General features: G+C 43.0%; 1 protein-coding gene across 2 annotated transcripts; it reads left to right on the top strand.

Annotated features, from left to right (window-relative positions):
- The first annotated feature begins 359 nt into the window (after positions 1–359).
- YEATS4 (YEATS domain containing 4) lies at positions 360–16,006 on the top strand. Of its 2 annotated transcripts, none has more exons than XM_014858586.3 (7): positions 360–619; positions 1,810–1,929; positions 4,607–4,673; positions 4,770–4,864; positions 7,697–7,789; positions 7,881–7,968; positions 15,357–16,006. In XM_014858586.3, the coding sequence occupies exons 1-7, from the start codon at positions 569–571 to the stop codon at positions 15,524–15,526; spliced, it is 684 nt and encodes a 227-aa protein (XP_014714072.2). In that variant the 5' UTR covers positions 360–568; the 3' UTR covers positions 15,527–16,006. The 2 variants fall into 2 exon arrangements, with proteins under 2 accessions (XP_014714072.2, XP_044611893.1); XM_044755958.2 differs by lacking the exon at positions 15,357–16,006 and adding an exon at positions 8,240–8,387 and having other exon boundaries at positions 379–619.
- The last annotated feature ends 1,330 nt before the right edge of the window (positions 16,007–17,336 follow it).

Below are 17,336 nucleotides of genomic sequence, written 5' to 3' on the forward strand. Positions count from 1 at the left end.
CTCCTGCATTTTGAAGGGGTCCATCCCATGGCCCGCCCGGGACGCCCACCCGACCCCACCGCCCTCGCAGGAGCCCCTCCGCGGCGCTGGGGCCGGCAGCGGCCCGACGGCCTGAGGGCGCCCGGGTCGGGGGCTCGGCCTCTCCGGAGGCCCGCGCGGGGCCAGCCACGTCCTGCCGGGCGCGGAGGTTTCATCACCTTGACTTCAGACTCGGCGCGCCAAGCGGCGACGACGTCCCGACTCCCACAGCAGACAGCCAAGAGGCCCGGCCGGCGTTGCCCCCCGACCCGGCAATACGCTTCGCCAGCCCGCCGCGAGCCAGCGTGCGCGTGCGCGGCATGCCAGCGCTCTCTGCGCCTGCGCAGCGCTCGGCCCCGCCCACCTCCGCCCCGCCCTCCGCGCGGCCGACTTCCGGGCGCGGGCCGACTGCCGGGACGCTGCTGCGCGCTTCCCGCTCGTCCGCCGCCGCACGCCGGCGCCTGGGCCCGCGGAGGAGCGGGGTCTGAGGGCGGCGGCTCCGCCGGCCCGGCTCTTTCCCTGGCGGCGGCGGCTTCTTCCGGGGGACAATATGTTCAAGAGAATGGCCGAATTTGGGCCTGACTCCGGCGGGAGAGTGAAGGTCGGTGCCCGCCCGCGTGTCCCCCGCGCCGTCCCCTCGGCCCCGGGCACCAGTGCGGGGACGCCGGGGGGCGACCCGGGCCGGAGGTCCCTCGGCGAGAGCAGGCCCTCCTCGTGCCGTCCCCTCCACGGCGGCGTCCCCGCGGCCTCAGGCGACCGGGACCCGGGGCGGGCGCGTCCGGAAGACCCGCCCGAGCGCAGGTGCGCGGAGCCCGGCGCGACTGCGGGCGGGGCACGCTCGGGCCGCGTCCCTCTGCCCCCGCGTCGCCGCGTCCCGCACGGGCGTCCTGACGGCGGGAGCGGCCGCCTTCGCCCCTCCGCGGTTTCACCGGTCGCAGGAGGCTTCGCTCTGAAAAGGAGTCGCCCGCGTTTGCACCGATGTCGTGGGTCCGCGGGGTGTTTTCTGGTCGCATTCGCGTCCCGTCGTGTTTGCGTAGTTGTCATCACACCGTGCACGCGGCCGTCGTGCGCAGCGTGTTTCTGTCCCACGCGCAGTGGGCGTGCGCCGGAGCCCCGAGGGCTGCTGGACGGAAGGGAGGGCAGAGGCCGGCGAGCTCGTGGTCCCGGAGCCTCGTCCCCACGTCCATTGCCCAGGCTTCGGGGGGTTCTGGGCTGGCGGGGGACTTACCAACGGGCTGAAACGAGAGGTTGGGAGAGGCTGCGGGATGCGCCCTCCCTGTAGTCGTGCCGGGCCCCGGGAACGAGTGAGCCTCCGTGCACGGTGATGGAGCGGGTTGAGTCTGCAGGCTTCTGGTGCTCCCCCCAGGAACGGTGTGCGTGCGTCCGTGCGGCTGACGGCTGGGGCTCCGGGAGCGTGTGAGCCTCCGTGCACGGTGATGGAGCGGGTTGAGTCTGCAGGCTTCTGGTGCTCCCCCCAGGAACGGTGTGCGTGCGTCCGTGCGGCTGACGGCTGGGGCTCCGGGAGCGTGTGAGCCTCCGTGCACGGTGATGGAGCGGGTTGAGTCTGCAGGCTTCTGGTGCTCCCCCGAGGAACGGTGTGCGTGCGTCCGTGCGGCTGACGGCCGGGGCCGCCGCCTCCTCGCTGGCGCTCATGGCTCTTGCCCGCAAGAGAACCAAACTCTAGGTTATTAGACAGTCTGCTGTTACATAAAACAAGCTTTCAGAACTCTCATTCTATTTATTTGGGTAATGATACAGTATTAACTGGTATTTAAATTATTTTTCTTTTAGGGGGTTACTATTGTTAAACCAATAGTTTATGGTAATGTTGCTCGGTATTTTGGAAAGAAAAGAGAAGAAGACGGGCACACCCATCAGTGGACAGTGTATGTAAAGCCCTACAGAAACGAGGTAGGTGCTTGATTTTTCTATAACTTCTTTTGAAGCTCCAGTTTGTTTTGCTTGAAAATAAGTTGTGATTTGTGTGTGTGTGTGTGTGTGAGGAAGATCGTCGCTGAGCTAACATCCGTGCCCATCTTCCTCTATTTTGTGTGGGACCCTGCCAAAGCATGGCTTGAGGAGCAGTGCTAGGTCCGCCCCCAGGATCCCAACCTGCAAACCCTGGGCCACCGAAATGGGAGCACGCAAATTTAACCACTATGCCACCAGCTGGCCCCATGCGATTTTTTTTTATAGTAACTTTCCCATTATAAAATTGGCCCATTGTAGAAATGTTACCAAAAAATTGAAATAATAAAGTAAGGGCTGTCATCTTCATATAATTCTTAATAGAAATCAATTTTCCAGAAATGTTTTCTAATTAAAATTAAGTTACAGTGACAAAAACTATGCTGTAGGCTCGGTTCTCATCCCAACACCATTTCTTAAACTAGCATGGGATTCTAATCAGGTGTTGTAGGAATAGCAGCTCGTGCTTTGTAAGTGATCATGGGTGATAAGACCACTAGGGGGTGTGAGAGAGAACTCTGCTGTGTCCTCTGCCTGCTGGTAATTGTATTTTAGGGCTGAAGCTCCAGTGCCTGGAACACAGCCAGCACATAGTAGGTATTCAACAGATGTTTATTGAATGAATACACATTATATTTTAAATCCTTCAAAGACCACCCAAAAACTTGTATATGATTGCTCATAGTGGCATTATTCATAATAGCCAAAAAGGGGAAAACAACTTAAATATCTGTCAACTAATGAGTGGATAAATAAAATGTGGTGTATCCATACAATGGAATGTTATTAGGCAATAAAAGAAATAAAGTACTGATACATTCTACTACCACATAGATGAAACTTGGAAACATGCTAAGTGAAAGAAGCCAGACACAAAAGGCCACATACTGTGTTATTCCATTGTGGTTTTTTTTTTTTTGAGGAAGATTTGCCCTGAGCTAACATCTGTTGTCAATCTTTCTCTTTTTGCTGAGGAAAATTAGCCCTTTACTAACATCTGTGCCAATCTTCCTCTGTTTCATGTGTGGGTCACTGCCACAGCATGGCCACCGAGGAGTGGTGTAGGTCTGCGCCTGGACACCAAACCTGACTGCCAAAGTGGAGCATGCCAAACTTAACCACTAGGCCACAGGGCCAGCCCTTCCATTTTTATAGAATGTCCAGAATAGGCAAATCCATAGACATAGGAAAGAGATTAGTGGTTGCCAGTGGGTGGGAGGAAGAGGGATTTGGGAGTAAGTGCTAATGAGTATGGGGGTTCTTTTTGTCTGGTAAAAATGTTCTAAAATTGATTGTGGTGATGGTTGTACAACGCTTTGAATATACTGAAAACCATTGAGTGGTTCACTTCCGATGGGTAGGTTGTGTGGTAGGTGAATTATGTCTCAAGCTGTCACTAAAAGGAAAAAGCCCTCAGTGGCTCCCTCTTGCCTCTCAGTCAACTTGAGCTCTCGTGTTGAGCAGCCCTGCTGCACACTTCCCCTGCCCTGTCTGCAGCCCGCTCCCTTGTCTGGGTTCATCCCATCATTTTCTAGGCCCTGCGTCTTTCCAACACCTAATTACTCTTAAACCTCTTCACTCATTCCTCCCCACCCACTCCATTCCTGCTGTTCCCTTAGTTCTCAGTTTGTGTCATTTTCTTTAGAAATACTGTCTTGCTCACCCAAGACTGTCAGGCAGCCCTCCTATGGACTTGTACCTAACGCCCTCGTAACAGATTACATAGAAATGCTGGTCTTCTCGACTGCCTCCTCCACACTGAGATCCAGAGGGCAAGACCCCGTTGTTGACCATTATAGCATCTGCTCCCCAATATTGCTAGTCACTCATATTTGCAGGAAAAAAAGAGTGAAAGTATCCCAAAAGAGTCTTCAAAAATGCTTATGAAGATCTGCCTCAGGAAAAGCGTTGGCAGTATACTGTTCAGTTATGAAAGCAGATAATAATATATCACTACAGGATGGTCCCAATTTTTAAAATATAGGTATATATTTAGATAATAAGCACATAAAAATTCCTGAAAGCAAATAAAAAGATTAATAAACATTACTATTGAGTATGACTTACTGTTTTGCATTTTCCTCTTTTTCTATAATGAGTTATTTTTTAAGGGCCGCCTTTACCAAAAGAGGCTCTCTATGTGCCAGAACCGATGCACGTGCGCCTGTGCTTCAACAGAGTTTAAGGAAAGGAGCAGCTTTATATCCAACAGCTTGGGCTTGCTTAGTTTAGTTGTCCTTAGCTTTATCAGAGTTTGTTCTTTGAAGTTGATTAGGTCTTAGATTTGCTTTGGTTTCTATGGTTATTTCTATAAAAATATTGAAAGGGTAATATTGTTTTTATGGAAAAATCAAAATTGATTTAGAGTATTGTGTTTAGAGATGTATAAAAACAGGATTTGCAAAACACATCAGGGACATATATTCCTATATATGAATTATGAAAGAATTCATGGGCCTCCTTTGTTTAAAGTAAGAAACAAACCTCCCACGTATAATTCATGTTTTTTAGAAAAGTGTATTCCATAAAATTTGAGGGAAAGTGTATTTAATTAGGTACATATGCTCACATATACTTTTTGTATGTGGATGGCAGAACTAATTAAACCTCTGTATTCTAGGATATGTCAGCATATGTGAAGAAAATCCAATTTAAATTACATGAAAGCTATGGTAATCCTTTAAGAGGTACAGTACAGTTTTTTGATTCATAACATACAAATTTTCAACAGGGAACTGAATCAGTAATTTACAACTTATAGTTGTTTTTCTCTCTCTCTTCAGTTGTTACTAAGCCTCCATATGAAATTACTGAAACAGGATGGGGTGAATTCGAAATAATCATCAAAATATTTTTCATTGATCCTAATGAAAGACCTGTGAGTAATGTTAATTTTTGCACCTATGAAGTGGGTTTGTTAGTAATTGTGAAACTGTAGCCATACTTACTGAGTCGCTCGCTGTGTGCTGACGTTTTCGTGAGACGTCCTGGATGTACGCTGGGGCCTGGGGCCTCTTGCTGTGAGTTAAAGTTTTCCATTTTTAAGTGAACTGCCTTTCAGAACTCTTTTATTTTTCAAGTATAGAAAGAAGGGGTATAATGTGAACATTTGTTGGAAAGAAACCTTGGAAAGCATATGATTACTAGAGCAAAAAAGCTTAAAATTCGTTAGTATCATTTGGTTATTAGTGACAAACAGGTTGAGTCATAGGCTGTCTGAAATAGGGGTATTCAGTTTTTTTTAGTTAGAAGCCTTAGAAACAGGCTTCTTGCTTTTTCAAGCTGCCATGAGTACTAGCAGCTCCACTTAATATCCTACTCTGTGGCTTGATTGTGTGAAAACTCCCTCAAACCTTGCACTTTGATCCCTCAGCAGCTTTGTGAGGTTGGTGGTGTCGTTTTAGAGATGAGGATCCTAAAGTTCAGGGATCAAGCGCTGCTCAGAAACAGTTGTGGCAGAGCTAGTTTTTGAACCCAAGTACTGCATTCATGCCTCAAACTCTCTCCGTTACTCTTTCTTTTGACTAAAACCACTAAGCCTTTTTTATTTTTGAACACATGGGGTCACAACTCAGTGTGGCTCTCCCACGTCTGTGTGACTGGGGCGTGACTCCGGCTTCAGGCCCTTAACGTTCATCATGGTTAGTTTTCGTTGTTAGACTCAGCCCGTTCCCTTAGTTCCCTCAGCACCAAATATTTGCACTTTAATTATCAGATTGTGTTTTTAAAACTGTGTGTGTGCTTTTACAGGAGTTGAACATCACCTGGGCCAGTGATTCAGAGAATTAGTTCCTAAATGGCTGCACCAGAAACGCCTGAGGTGTTTTTTTAAAAATTCAAACTGCCCCCGACTGCGCCTGACTCAGTGGGTGTGGAGGGGCGGGCACCCAGGTGATCTCGGTGCCCGGGGATGCTCTTCCCACGTAGGAATTCCTTTCCGAAGGCTCTCCAGTGAGAAGCCAGTTTGGGCTTGCCTGTCTCCAGTGTGGAGAACATTGACTTGTGTCATCCTCTTCAGGTGTGAGGTAGTTCTTGTTTTAAGAAAGCCCTACTTTATGCTAGGCTTCCTTGAACTTTTTACTGGTAACTGTTCCTACATTAGTTTTCTTTTCTCCTGAAGAAACATCCATAGCTCATTTACACATTTTCCATGTGGTAAGGTTTCCAGATCTCCTACCATTCTTGTCCTTCTGGAATACTCTCACAGACATTATATTCTATTTGGCAAGAAATTATTAAATATCGATTATTTGCAAGACACTGTTCAAGGGTTAGGATACAAAGATGAGACCCTGCTCTTATTCTTTTTTTTGAGGAAGATTGGCCCTGAGCTAACATCTGTGCCCATCTTCCTCCGTTTTCTATGTGGGACACCTACCACAGCATGCCCTGATGACCAATGCTTAGGTCTGTGCCCAGGATCCAAACTGGTGAACCCCAGGCCACCGAAGCAGAGCAGGTGAAGTTAACTGCTGTGCCACCAGGCTGGCCCCCCTGCTCTTATCCTTAATGAGAATAATCTATTGGGGAGAATAGGGCACAGGATTCAGCAGATGTTGTGGGGGGATAAGTCGGTAATGTTACTAGAGCAGAAGCTCTTTTTAGCTTTGTAAGATTGCTTTGGGTTCATTTTTATTTTGAGAATGTGCTGCCTTACCTGTCTGTTACCTCCTCTGTTCCCTGCCTCGCCCTCAGCTGGAAAATACACCTGTGAAAGAAATGACTGTGTTGTGTAACCTCACTAAGAGACAGCTCTGCACGTCCTCTCTTGGAAGAGAGGCAGTGTGGTCATTTGCGCTACTCTGATTGACTCATTGAGTAGGTTTCCGTGTGGACCTACATAGGCTTCAATTTTATTCCCTAAAAGGTGTTATGATGTTCTTCTGGTGTGGTGAAACCATTATACTTGTTCAGTAGTTGGCTCTTACAGAAAATAGGTCATATGAAGGTTTAATTAAACGATGGCATATGATGCATGCTCCGTATAATGATTTTAGCTAACTTTTTGGAAAATTCTCTGAGGCCTCTGAATTGTTTTCTGCAGCTTCACTGTAAACTCTGACGTTTGCCAGCTAGGTTTTATTTTGCTCGAGTAATCACACATTGTGCCTCAAAGCTTTTTCTTTGATGTCTGACTGCACCTGTCTTTGAGTATTTTGAAGACATGTTGCTCTTGCCAAAGTGAATTATCACTAACTTTTTATTGCTTATGTGATAACCTTAAAGATCAGCACAGAAACTATCTGCTTTCACTGAGCATTTTAGTATTGGTCATTCCTTTTGAAGTATCAGAGATCTTTTTTTCCCCAGAGTAAATTTGTAAACTTTAATCTTCACAGAATAACTGTCACAGTTATTCAAATTTCACTTGTGTAAGTAAAAGAACTCATGCCTTAGTGATTTAATTTCCATAGCTCTCTCTTGTGTTACTGTTATGCATAGTCAATCTCTGGAGATGCTATAGCAGACCCTAACTTACGCTCTTCAGAGCATTCCTGTTAAGCAGATGTAGGTGGATGCTGTGATACCTAATGGGGAAATGACAGTACAGAGAGTTTGAGCAATTTGTCACAGTAAGTGGTAGTTGAGACAAGCTCCTGAATTTGATGTGTTTGCTACTTCCAGCCTCTAAGTCACTTACAGAAATGACAGTGTCTCACAGTGATGATGAAAACCATTCACAGATGTGACGTCTGTTTTTGTTTCATAGGTAACCCTGTACCATTTATTAAAGCTGTTTCAGTCAGACACCAATGCAATGCTGGGAAAAAAGACAGTGGTTTCAGAGTTCTATGATGAAATGGTAAGAAGATTTTATAGTGAGTGAGTTTTAAAAGCATTTTAAGTTGTATAACTTCAACGTTATTGGGCTTTTTTCCATTCTATCCCATTAGATATTTCAAGACCCAACAGCAATGATGCAACAATTATTAACAACATCTCGTCAGCTAACATTAGGAGCATATAAGCATGAAACAGAATGTGAGTATCAAGAATTCCTAATTAATCCTGAAAAATAATGTATTCTGTAATGGTGAAAGGATTGTGTGATTAGTGATTATTAAATTTTTTCTTATGTTTTATATTTATATGTGTAGATATGTCAATTTTTTGGGACTTAAACAACCAAATATGTATTACCATAGAACATATAAGAGGGATATTTTAAATTGCTCCCAGAGCAGCCTACTTTTAAATGGTAAAAGGCAGCCTCTCACATTCTCTGAAATATTTTCTGTCTTTTTTTCCCTAGGTACATTTAAGCATAACTTTTTGTTAATCTTGCTTAACCTGTCACTCAGTTATTTTCTGTTTACTAGTTTTTACTAACAAAATCTGTGTGAAGAACCTTGAGAATATAATTAAACTTTTGTTTACTGTGAACTAGTTTATCTCCTTTTTTAAAAACCTGTGTCATTCTACATAGTTTCAGATTAATGCTGGGATGGTGAATACCAGTTGGTAATCAGTCATGGTATGTCTTCCCTCAGCATCCACCCCCTCCATCACTCCATGCAGCTACTGCCAGTCATTTGCAGTTGGCACTCAAAACGAAACCTGTTTGCCATCATTCGTTCAGTTCTTCCTTTGATCTTTCATTCATTTGCTTACAGTGTATATTGAGCACCAGTTCTATGCCAGGCATTGTTCTAGGTTGTCCTAAAGCCAGGTGAAGAAAGTGTATCCAGAAATAGTCATTAGCTGTGTGCAATACTGTTGATAGAGCCAAGAAATGGAGTATAGCAAGGGGGAGGTCCTTGAGGACCTGAGCAGGAACAGTTGAAGGAGAACAGTAAGGACAGGAGATGGTTGAAGTGGGTCAGAAGAGAAGGAGGTGAGGGGAATTGGAGATAGCGCTGTGGACAACCCTGTCGTAGAGCTGGGCTGTAAGGGAAGCGGTGATCCTTCAAGTAGCAGAAGCGGGATCTGGGGTCAAGAGGGTAGTGTTTTCCAGGGGAAATGAACCAGTATATTTGTCGGCTGAAAGAAGTGAGCAGTAGAAGAAGGGGGAGGAGGGGTGAGACTAGGGGAGAGGAGGTGCTGTTTCCCCATCAGTGGCTCTAGCAGGGTTGTGTTTATATTTTCATGAAACTCATCATGGGGAGTTAAAACAGTGGAATACAAATGATGCTTTCGCCACTTGGTAGTCATTTAAAATGTAAAATCACACTCATTTAAAACCGTGGTGCTTCGCTTTCTACATCTGCAGAAATATTTACCTGGCCTACTTTGTTATGAACATAAAACAAACGTGTGTATGATCACTTTGAAAAGGTAAAAGCACTACTAATATACTATTTTAATTTGTTGTTAGTCATTTCCTCTCCATTATAGATCTTTATCCTGTACCATGAAATACGCCCAATTCATAGAGGAAACTTGTCTTTCAAAATTCAAGTGCCCACATTTTTGTGTTTTCAACAAAACTAGTATCGTTAATTCATTTTTATATAATAAGTAGGTACAAATAATATGTTTTATAGAAAGGCACTTCTATACATTTACTTGGATGTGTTAAAGCTTATGTAAGAAGCTGTATAACCTTGGGAAGTTTTTATCAGTAAATTACATGTTTTGTGTTATCTTCAGTTTATTTTCTTAACAGTATCAAATCAATAAGGAAGAAAAAGATAATTCCTTAAATGTTATTGGCACAATTGATAAGCTTTTGGGAGGAAAACTTAATTTAGATCATTGTTTCATAGGATTTACCAAAATAAATTCCAGTTTAATTAAAGATAGTTCAATGTTTTTTTAAAGTTATTCAGCGTGTTTACAGTATTAGAGGAAGGACTGTCCTGGCTAGGGAAGACTTTCTAAGTTTGAGATATTAGAAGAAATCACTTTATAAGAAAGACAAACTCGATTTTGTAAAAAATGTTTAACTTATGCGTTTCAGAAGGGCAAAGAAGAAAAATAAATTTGTTGAAAATATGACAGAGGACTAATACCTTAAAAACTCTAAAATAGATAAATAAAAAAAAAATTTAAACTTCAATTGATAAATGGACAAAAGACATCGACAGATGAAAGAGGAAATGACTGGTAAATAAAATAGGAAAATATTTGGCCCTTCTACGAATTGAAAAAATGCAAACCAAACAATTATGGGTGGTTGTATTTGTGTCAAATTAACAAAAGGAACCTTTACTAGTTGTACCTTTTAAGGGTGTGGTGAACCCTGCATTTTCATGAATTGTTTGAGTATAAATTGCTTTAGCCTTTTAAAGAGCAATTTGAGGATATTAATCAAAGGCCTAGAGGAGATATGTACACTTTTACCAACTTGAAGGTCTTATACTCAATATTTGGGTAATAATAAAATATCACTTAGATTTATGGAGTGCTTACTGTTTGTACTCTTCGAAATCTGTACCTCTGTAAACTCATTTAGATCTAGAATAACTTGATTAGGTAACCCATGTAGAAAAGGAAACTGAGGCACAGGGAGGTCAAGAAACTTGCCCAAGCTAACACAGCTAGTTAGTGTTGGAGCCAGGACTTGATCCCAGGCAGTCCTTAGAACTTAGACTCTAAAAACTTAGTAATATTTTTAGGTAGAGTAATATTCAGATAGAAGTTGCTCATTATGAAGCATATTAAAAGTTTTTAAAGCTGTTTATAGTAGTAAACTGGAAGTTTACTTAAGCACTAATGATCTAGCTTTTAATAGTAATAATGGCTTCCACAAGGAATAATTAAATGATAGTGAAGACTAATGAGAACTTACTGTGTACTCAGGTTTCTTCCCTTTTTGGGCGCCCCTAACAACCCTCGGAGGAAGGTGCTGCTGTTAGCCCCAGTGTGCGAGTAACCACCCTGGGGCAGAGAGAGGTTTGATAACTTGCCCAGATCACCCAGCAGAGCTGGGATGCAAACCCAGAGCCTGTGCTCGTAGCCATCCAGCCGTGCTGTGTGGGTGGAAGCCTCAGTCTGTGCTCCTAAGCAGTGAGTGATCCTGGATAGGTTTCCTCTAAATTGAGGCTTCATTTGGAAATTAAGAACAGAAATTTTTCTTTTTTATGGAAGCATTTAATATATAGGAAGCAGAAAACTGGAACAAGCGACAAGAAATTTTAAAATATTTTCCTTCAGGATCTCACTGCTAATTAACCTAGGTCTTCTTCCAAATATATCATGCCCTTTGCAGTCTTATGATTTGTCAAAAATAAAGTATAATGACTAAATCAGACAAGAATCTACATCTAGAGTGAAGGCTGTCCTCTGACAGAGGAGTTAGATCAGGTCTCCCACCTCGATCTCAGACCGCCTGCTGCAGTCGTTAGGACTCCTTGCTGTTCCCAGGCCCTCCTGTGTCAGCTTCCTCTACCTGATTCCTTTCTCATTCTTTAAGACTCACTCAGATTTTGCCACTACCAGGAAGCTCTCCTGGATACGCTCACACCCTTTCCCTCGGTGCAGATCCAGTCTGCTCTCTCAGCTCCTGTGACTACCCCATGGCGCTGTACTGCGTTTTCCTCTCTTGTATCTCCTACCTCTGTGCCCCAGCATCTCACAGAGTGCCTGTCAGTCAGTGTATGTTTTTAATTGATGTGGAGAGAGAGAGAGCAAGGGAATAAAACTTTCTGCATAGTAAAAAGCACTGTAAACAAAATCTAGAGACACACAGCCATGAATATTGTACTCATAATCACAAATGACTGGTTTCTTTAATTTATACAGAGCTCCTGCACATCAGTAAGAAAGGCCAGTAACTGAAAAGCTTGTGTGCAGCAAAGGAAGCCATCAGCAAAATGAAAAGGCAGCCTACCAAAAAGGAGAAATATCTGCAAATTATGTATCTGATAAGGGGTTGGTATCCAAAATATACAAAGAACACATATAGCCTAGTAGGGGAAAAAAGCAAACAGTTCAATTAAAAAACTGGCAAAAGATCTGAATAGACATTTTCCCAAAGAAGACACACACATGGTCAACAGGTACATGAAAAGGTGCTCAACGTCACTTAATCGTCAGGGAGATGCACATCAAAAGCACAATGAGAGATCCCCTCACACCTGTTAGAATGGCTGTTCTCAAAAAGACAAGAAATCGCAAGTGTTGGCAAGGATGTGGAGAAAAGGAAACTGTCGTGCAGTGTTGGTGGGAATGTAAATTAGGGCAGCCAGTATGGAAAACAGTATGGAGGCTCCTCAAAAAATTAAAAATAGAACCACCATGTGATCCAGCAATTCCACTTCTAGGTATTTATCCAAAGAAAATGAAAACACTAATTCGAAAAGATATATGCACCCCCATGTTCATCGCAGCATTATTTAGAATAGCCGAGATACAAAAACAACCTAAGTGTCCATTGATGGATGAATGGATAAAGAAAGTGTGATGTGTGTGTATATATATATATATATACACACGCAATAAAATATTCCACCCTAAAAAAAGAAGGAAATCTTGCCATTTGTGACAACATGGATGAACTTTGAGGGCATTATGCTAAGTGAAGTAAGTCAGAAAAAGACATACTGTATGATCTCACTTATAATGTAGAATCTTAAAAAACAAAAAACACCATGGGGCCAGCCCTGTGGCACAGCGGTTAAGTGCACACGTTCCACTTTGGCCTGGGGTTTGCTGGTTCATATCCTGGGTGTGGACATGGCAGTGCTTGGCAAGCCATGCTGTGGTAGGTGTCTCACATATAAAGTAGAGGAAGATGGGCACGGATGTTAGCTCAGGGCCAGTCTTCCTCAGCAAAAAGAGGAGGATTGGTGGCAGATGTTAGCTCAGGGCCACTCTTCCTCAGCAAAAAAATAGGAGGATTGGCAGCAGATGTTAGCTCAGGGCTAATCTTCCTTAAAAAAAACCCACCAAACTCACAGATACAGAAAACAGATGGGGAGGTGAAATCCATGAAAGGGGGGCAAAAGGACAAACTTCCAGTTATAAAATAAATGAGTCCTGGGGATGTAATGTACAGCTTGGCAACTATAGTTAATAATACTGCATTATATAGTTGAAGGTTGATAAGAGAGTAGATCTTAAATCTTCTCAGCATAAGAAAAAAATTTTTTAACTATGTATGGTGACAGATGTGACTAGACTTATGGTGGTGATCATTTTGCAAGATATGCAAACATTGAATCATTATGTTGTACACCTGAAACTAATATGTCAGTTATACCTCGATTTAAAAAAGGCCAATAAGGGGCCGGCCCGGTGGCGCAGCGGTTGAGTTCGCACGTTCCGCTTCTCGGCGGCCCGGGGTTCGCTGGTTCGGATCCCGGGTGCGGACATGGCAGTGCTTGGCAGCCATGCTGTGGTAGGCGTCCCACGTATAAACTAGAGGAAGATGGGCACGGATGTTAGCTCAGAGCCAGGCTTCCTCAGCAAAAAGAGGAGGACTGGCGGTAGTTAGCTGAGGGCTAATCTTCCTCCAAAAAAAAAAAAAAAAAAGCCAATAACCTAACAGAAAAATGAGCAAAGGAAAAACAGACATTTCATAAAAAGGAAGAGAGAAATGTTTCCTAAACATATAAAAAGATCAGTCAGCCCCAGTAGTAAGAATAGAAATGCGAATTAAAGCTACTCTGAAATAGCATTTTTCGCCTCAGGTTAACTAAGGCTCAAAAGCTGACATGGCAGGGGCACCCACTGCTCGTGGGACTGAAGCAGCAGAGCCTGAGTCACCAGGCGCTCGTCCAGGGTCACAAGGCCTAGATCCCTCGACCTAGCAATTCTACATGTCGGGATTTACCCTATGGATAGACTGAAATGATGGTGTGCAGCACACACGTCATAGCACTGTTCATAATAGAAGAAATGGAAAGACTCTGAACGGACATCAAGGGGACACACTAGTGAATTACGGGGGTCTGTTCAGTGAGGTCCCTGCAGCCGTTAAAGCATGAGTCTGGGATGTGAGGAGCTTTCAGATAGAGTGAAGTGAACGGCCAGGTGCAGATCAACGAGTGTGGTGTGACACCACTTGTATTGGGTGAGGAGGAGAAGTAATGCCTAGGTGTGTGCTCGTCTGTGAACAGATTATTTCTGGCAAGATACCAAAGAAGCCTACTAATGATTCATTCTGGGTGGGGGGGCAGGGGCGGAAGGAGACGTTTTTCATTATCTACACTTTCAGCCTTCTAATTTTGTGTCCTGTGTGTAGTACCTGTTTTCAAAAATAATTTTTAAAAAAAAGCAATGAAAGAAATTACACATAAAAATATGGATTGTTTTGGCAGTATAAAAATTTACCTGTTAGGAAATGTATCACAAAAAGAAAATCACCAGCAGCGAGAAGAATAAGGAAACGTTACTGCATGTTTTTAATGTCTGGATGCTTCATATACATGACTTAATCCTCATAAATCCCCTGGGAAATACAGTTTTAACTGTGTCCTACAGAAAGAAGAGACCAAGGGAGGCTTAGAGGTACCAGCATCCAGCTAACAAGGGGCCAAAGGTGTATTTGCACCCAGGTCTCTCTGATATTAGAGGTTGGGTTTTCAGTTTTTTTTTCCCAAACCATGCTGCTTCCAGTTAGTGATCATCTTGTTTTAGCAAAAGTACAACTGTGCTTTAATAGTCATCAGCAGCAGTTGCCTTAAGTGTCCACCAGATGGTAATGTTGCATGAAAGTAGGCGTTTTTCTTTGTAAAACAAGTGGAATATTTAAATAGATGTGTCCGTTTTTGCAGTAATGATATTTTCTTTAGTAATTTATGTAGCCCCCTAGAATGTTTTACATATCATTTAATGTTCCTCTGTCATAATAGTAATTAATATGGCTTTTTATGTACCAGACCAGTGTTCTAGATACTAACTAGGCATTAATTCACTTAAAATCTTCTCAACAAATAATGTTATGAGGTGTTTGCTCTTATAATCTCTATTTCAGCAATGAGGAAGTGAGCATAGGGATAATAACTAACTTAGCGTGGCACAGCTGTTGGATGGTAGAGGTGGAATTCAAACCCAGATGGTTAGTGCTGTCTTTTTTGAAAAAAGGGTTTGTTTTGTCAGCGTGATTTTCATTACCTAAGTTTTACCCGTAAATAAATGTAAGAACACTGTATTTGGTTAGCTCTTCTTACTAGCTGGATGTCTCTTGGATTGTATGCCCCCGTATTTCCAAATTAATGTGTATATGCAGAAAAACAAGGACGTCATGTCTTAAAATCTTAAAATACTAGTGGCCAGAATTTCATTCTTAATTGTAGACAACATCTTAGATCCTCTCTTGGGAGTTCAGACGTCCTTCCCTTCCGTGTTTAATGTTGTAGATCTTGAGTTGTCCATGCTTCATCATGGAAACACTGACTAGTAAATACCGTGTTTATTACTCGGTGCCATATCTTAGACTTGTGAGAAAAAGGAAATAATTTAATAAAAGTACATGTTTTCCTTAGTTGCAGAACTTGAAGTGAAAACCAGAGAAAAATTAGAAGCTGCGAAAAAAAAAACAAGCTTTGAAATTGCAGAGCTTAAGGAGAGATTAAAAGCAAGTCGAGAAACTATTAATTGTTTAAAAAATGAAATCAGGAAACTTGAAGAAGATGATCAGACAAAAGAGATATAAACCATTCTGAAGAGAACTTGAGAGGAAGCTGTACTGAGAGTGAGGGACTTGGAGAAGTGGACCGTGAATGCTGTTCCTCAGAGGAACTGCACCTACAGTTGTGACCACGGACTGCTCATCAGAGGGGTCAAAGTATGTGTACTTTTCAAGCCATCTTTAATGTGAAACATATGTGGGTAATAAGAATGAATGCTGTATAGGCATTTGATCAGCCCATTTTAGGGTAATTCTATGATGTTAAGCACAATTTAAAAAATTTTTTATTGTATTTTATGTATAGCTTATCCTTTTTGACAGGCATCATAATTTGGTTATAAAGTATAACTTGTACAAATTTTATACTTCACTAGTAGTTAGAATTAGTGGTAAAATTAAAGTGTATATTTAATTTTGTAAGTTCTTATCTGTCCCCATCCTAACCTTTGTGTCTGATATGCCCAGTGCCCTGTAGGTTTCAATAAATGTAGCTTACGGATCCTCTCTCTGCCTCTTGCTGTGTTTCTTCCTCTGTGAAGCACCTGGAGCTCTCTCGTTACAGGTAACGTATCTCTGTGGTATTGTGACTACACGTCTCTGTTGGCGCTCGTAGCATACAGACGCTTGTGATGGCGAAGAGCTTACGTATTTTTCTGCCTAACTACTTCAGTGTCATTCGTTTTCACATAGAAAAACATTTAGTCCCTTGTTCATGTTCCAACGACACAGAGGAAGCAGCCATGCATCAGCTTCACAACTGCCTTCTCCTCCTCAGCCTGACCTGTTCAAGCCCACGTGGTGAGCCCCCTGCTTTTGGACTCAATCTAATTTGAACATCCAGTAGTAGTAGATCTTTAAGGCTGTGTTAGTGGAACCTCCTTGGCAGCTGAGGGACAATAATAGGTAGGAAAGCATTCTGGGAAAGGTGCAGCATTAACATGTACAAAGCTCGCAAAGGTGGCCCCCAGGCCCAGGCCGGACGCAGGGATTCTGTATGCTCTGTAGGCTCACAGCTAGCCACCCTTGCACTTGAAGATACTTTATCTATCTGCCCTTGTAGATTGGTTACTTTTTACTTTGTTGCTGTATTTTTTAAGTTGTGGCATTTATAAGCATTATGGTGGTTGTGCAAAGGTATCTGTGGTCTGAAATCTCTGCCAGAGGCCCTCTGGGGTTAAGGATGGCACTTCTCATTCTGCCAGGCATCATTCAGCTCTTGCCCGGCGCCCACAGCGTAGGAAGGGCCTGGGGAGAGGTCAGGAAAACTAATGGGGGAGGAAAATCTCATTCTACTTGAGGAACCTGACATGGAAGGTCATCCCTCATTATTCTAGCCAGATTAACCGCCAAGAATGTAGAGATTCCTAATACTAAAGTCTGACTTTATGCATGGGTGAATACAAGAATTCAAAATATGTCTTCATGGCTCAATCTCGCCCTTTGTCAGCCCTTTATTCTGTGTTGGCTTTAAGTAGGATCCCCCATGAGGTTGCAAAGAATTCTTAATAATTCAAAAATAAAAAACCTAATTTAAAAAGTGGGCAAAGGATTGAATAGACATTTCTCCAAAGAAATACAAATGGCCAATAAGCACGTGAGGAGATGCTCAACATCATTGGTTGTTAGGAAAATGCAAATCAGAACCACAGTGAGATACCACTTCACACCCACTAGGATGGCTATAATTCTAAACAAAACAAAGTAAGTTTTGGTGAGGATGTGGAGAAATTGGAAGCCTCGTACATTGCTGTTGGGAATGTGAAATGGTGTAGCCACTTAGAAAAATGGTTTGATAACTCCTCAAAAAGTTAAGCTTAGTTACCCTAGTTACCCA

Source organism: Equus asinus, chromosome 22 (assembly GCF_041296235.1).
Source record: "Equus asinus isolate D_3611 breed Donkey chromosome 22, EquAss-T2T_v2, whole genome shotgun sequence".
Lineage (NCBI taxonomy): Eukaryota > Metazoa > Chordata > Mammalia > Perissodactyla > Equidae > Equus > Equus asinus.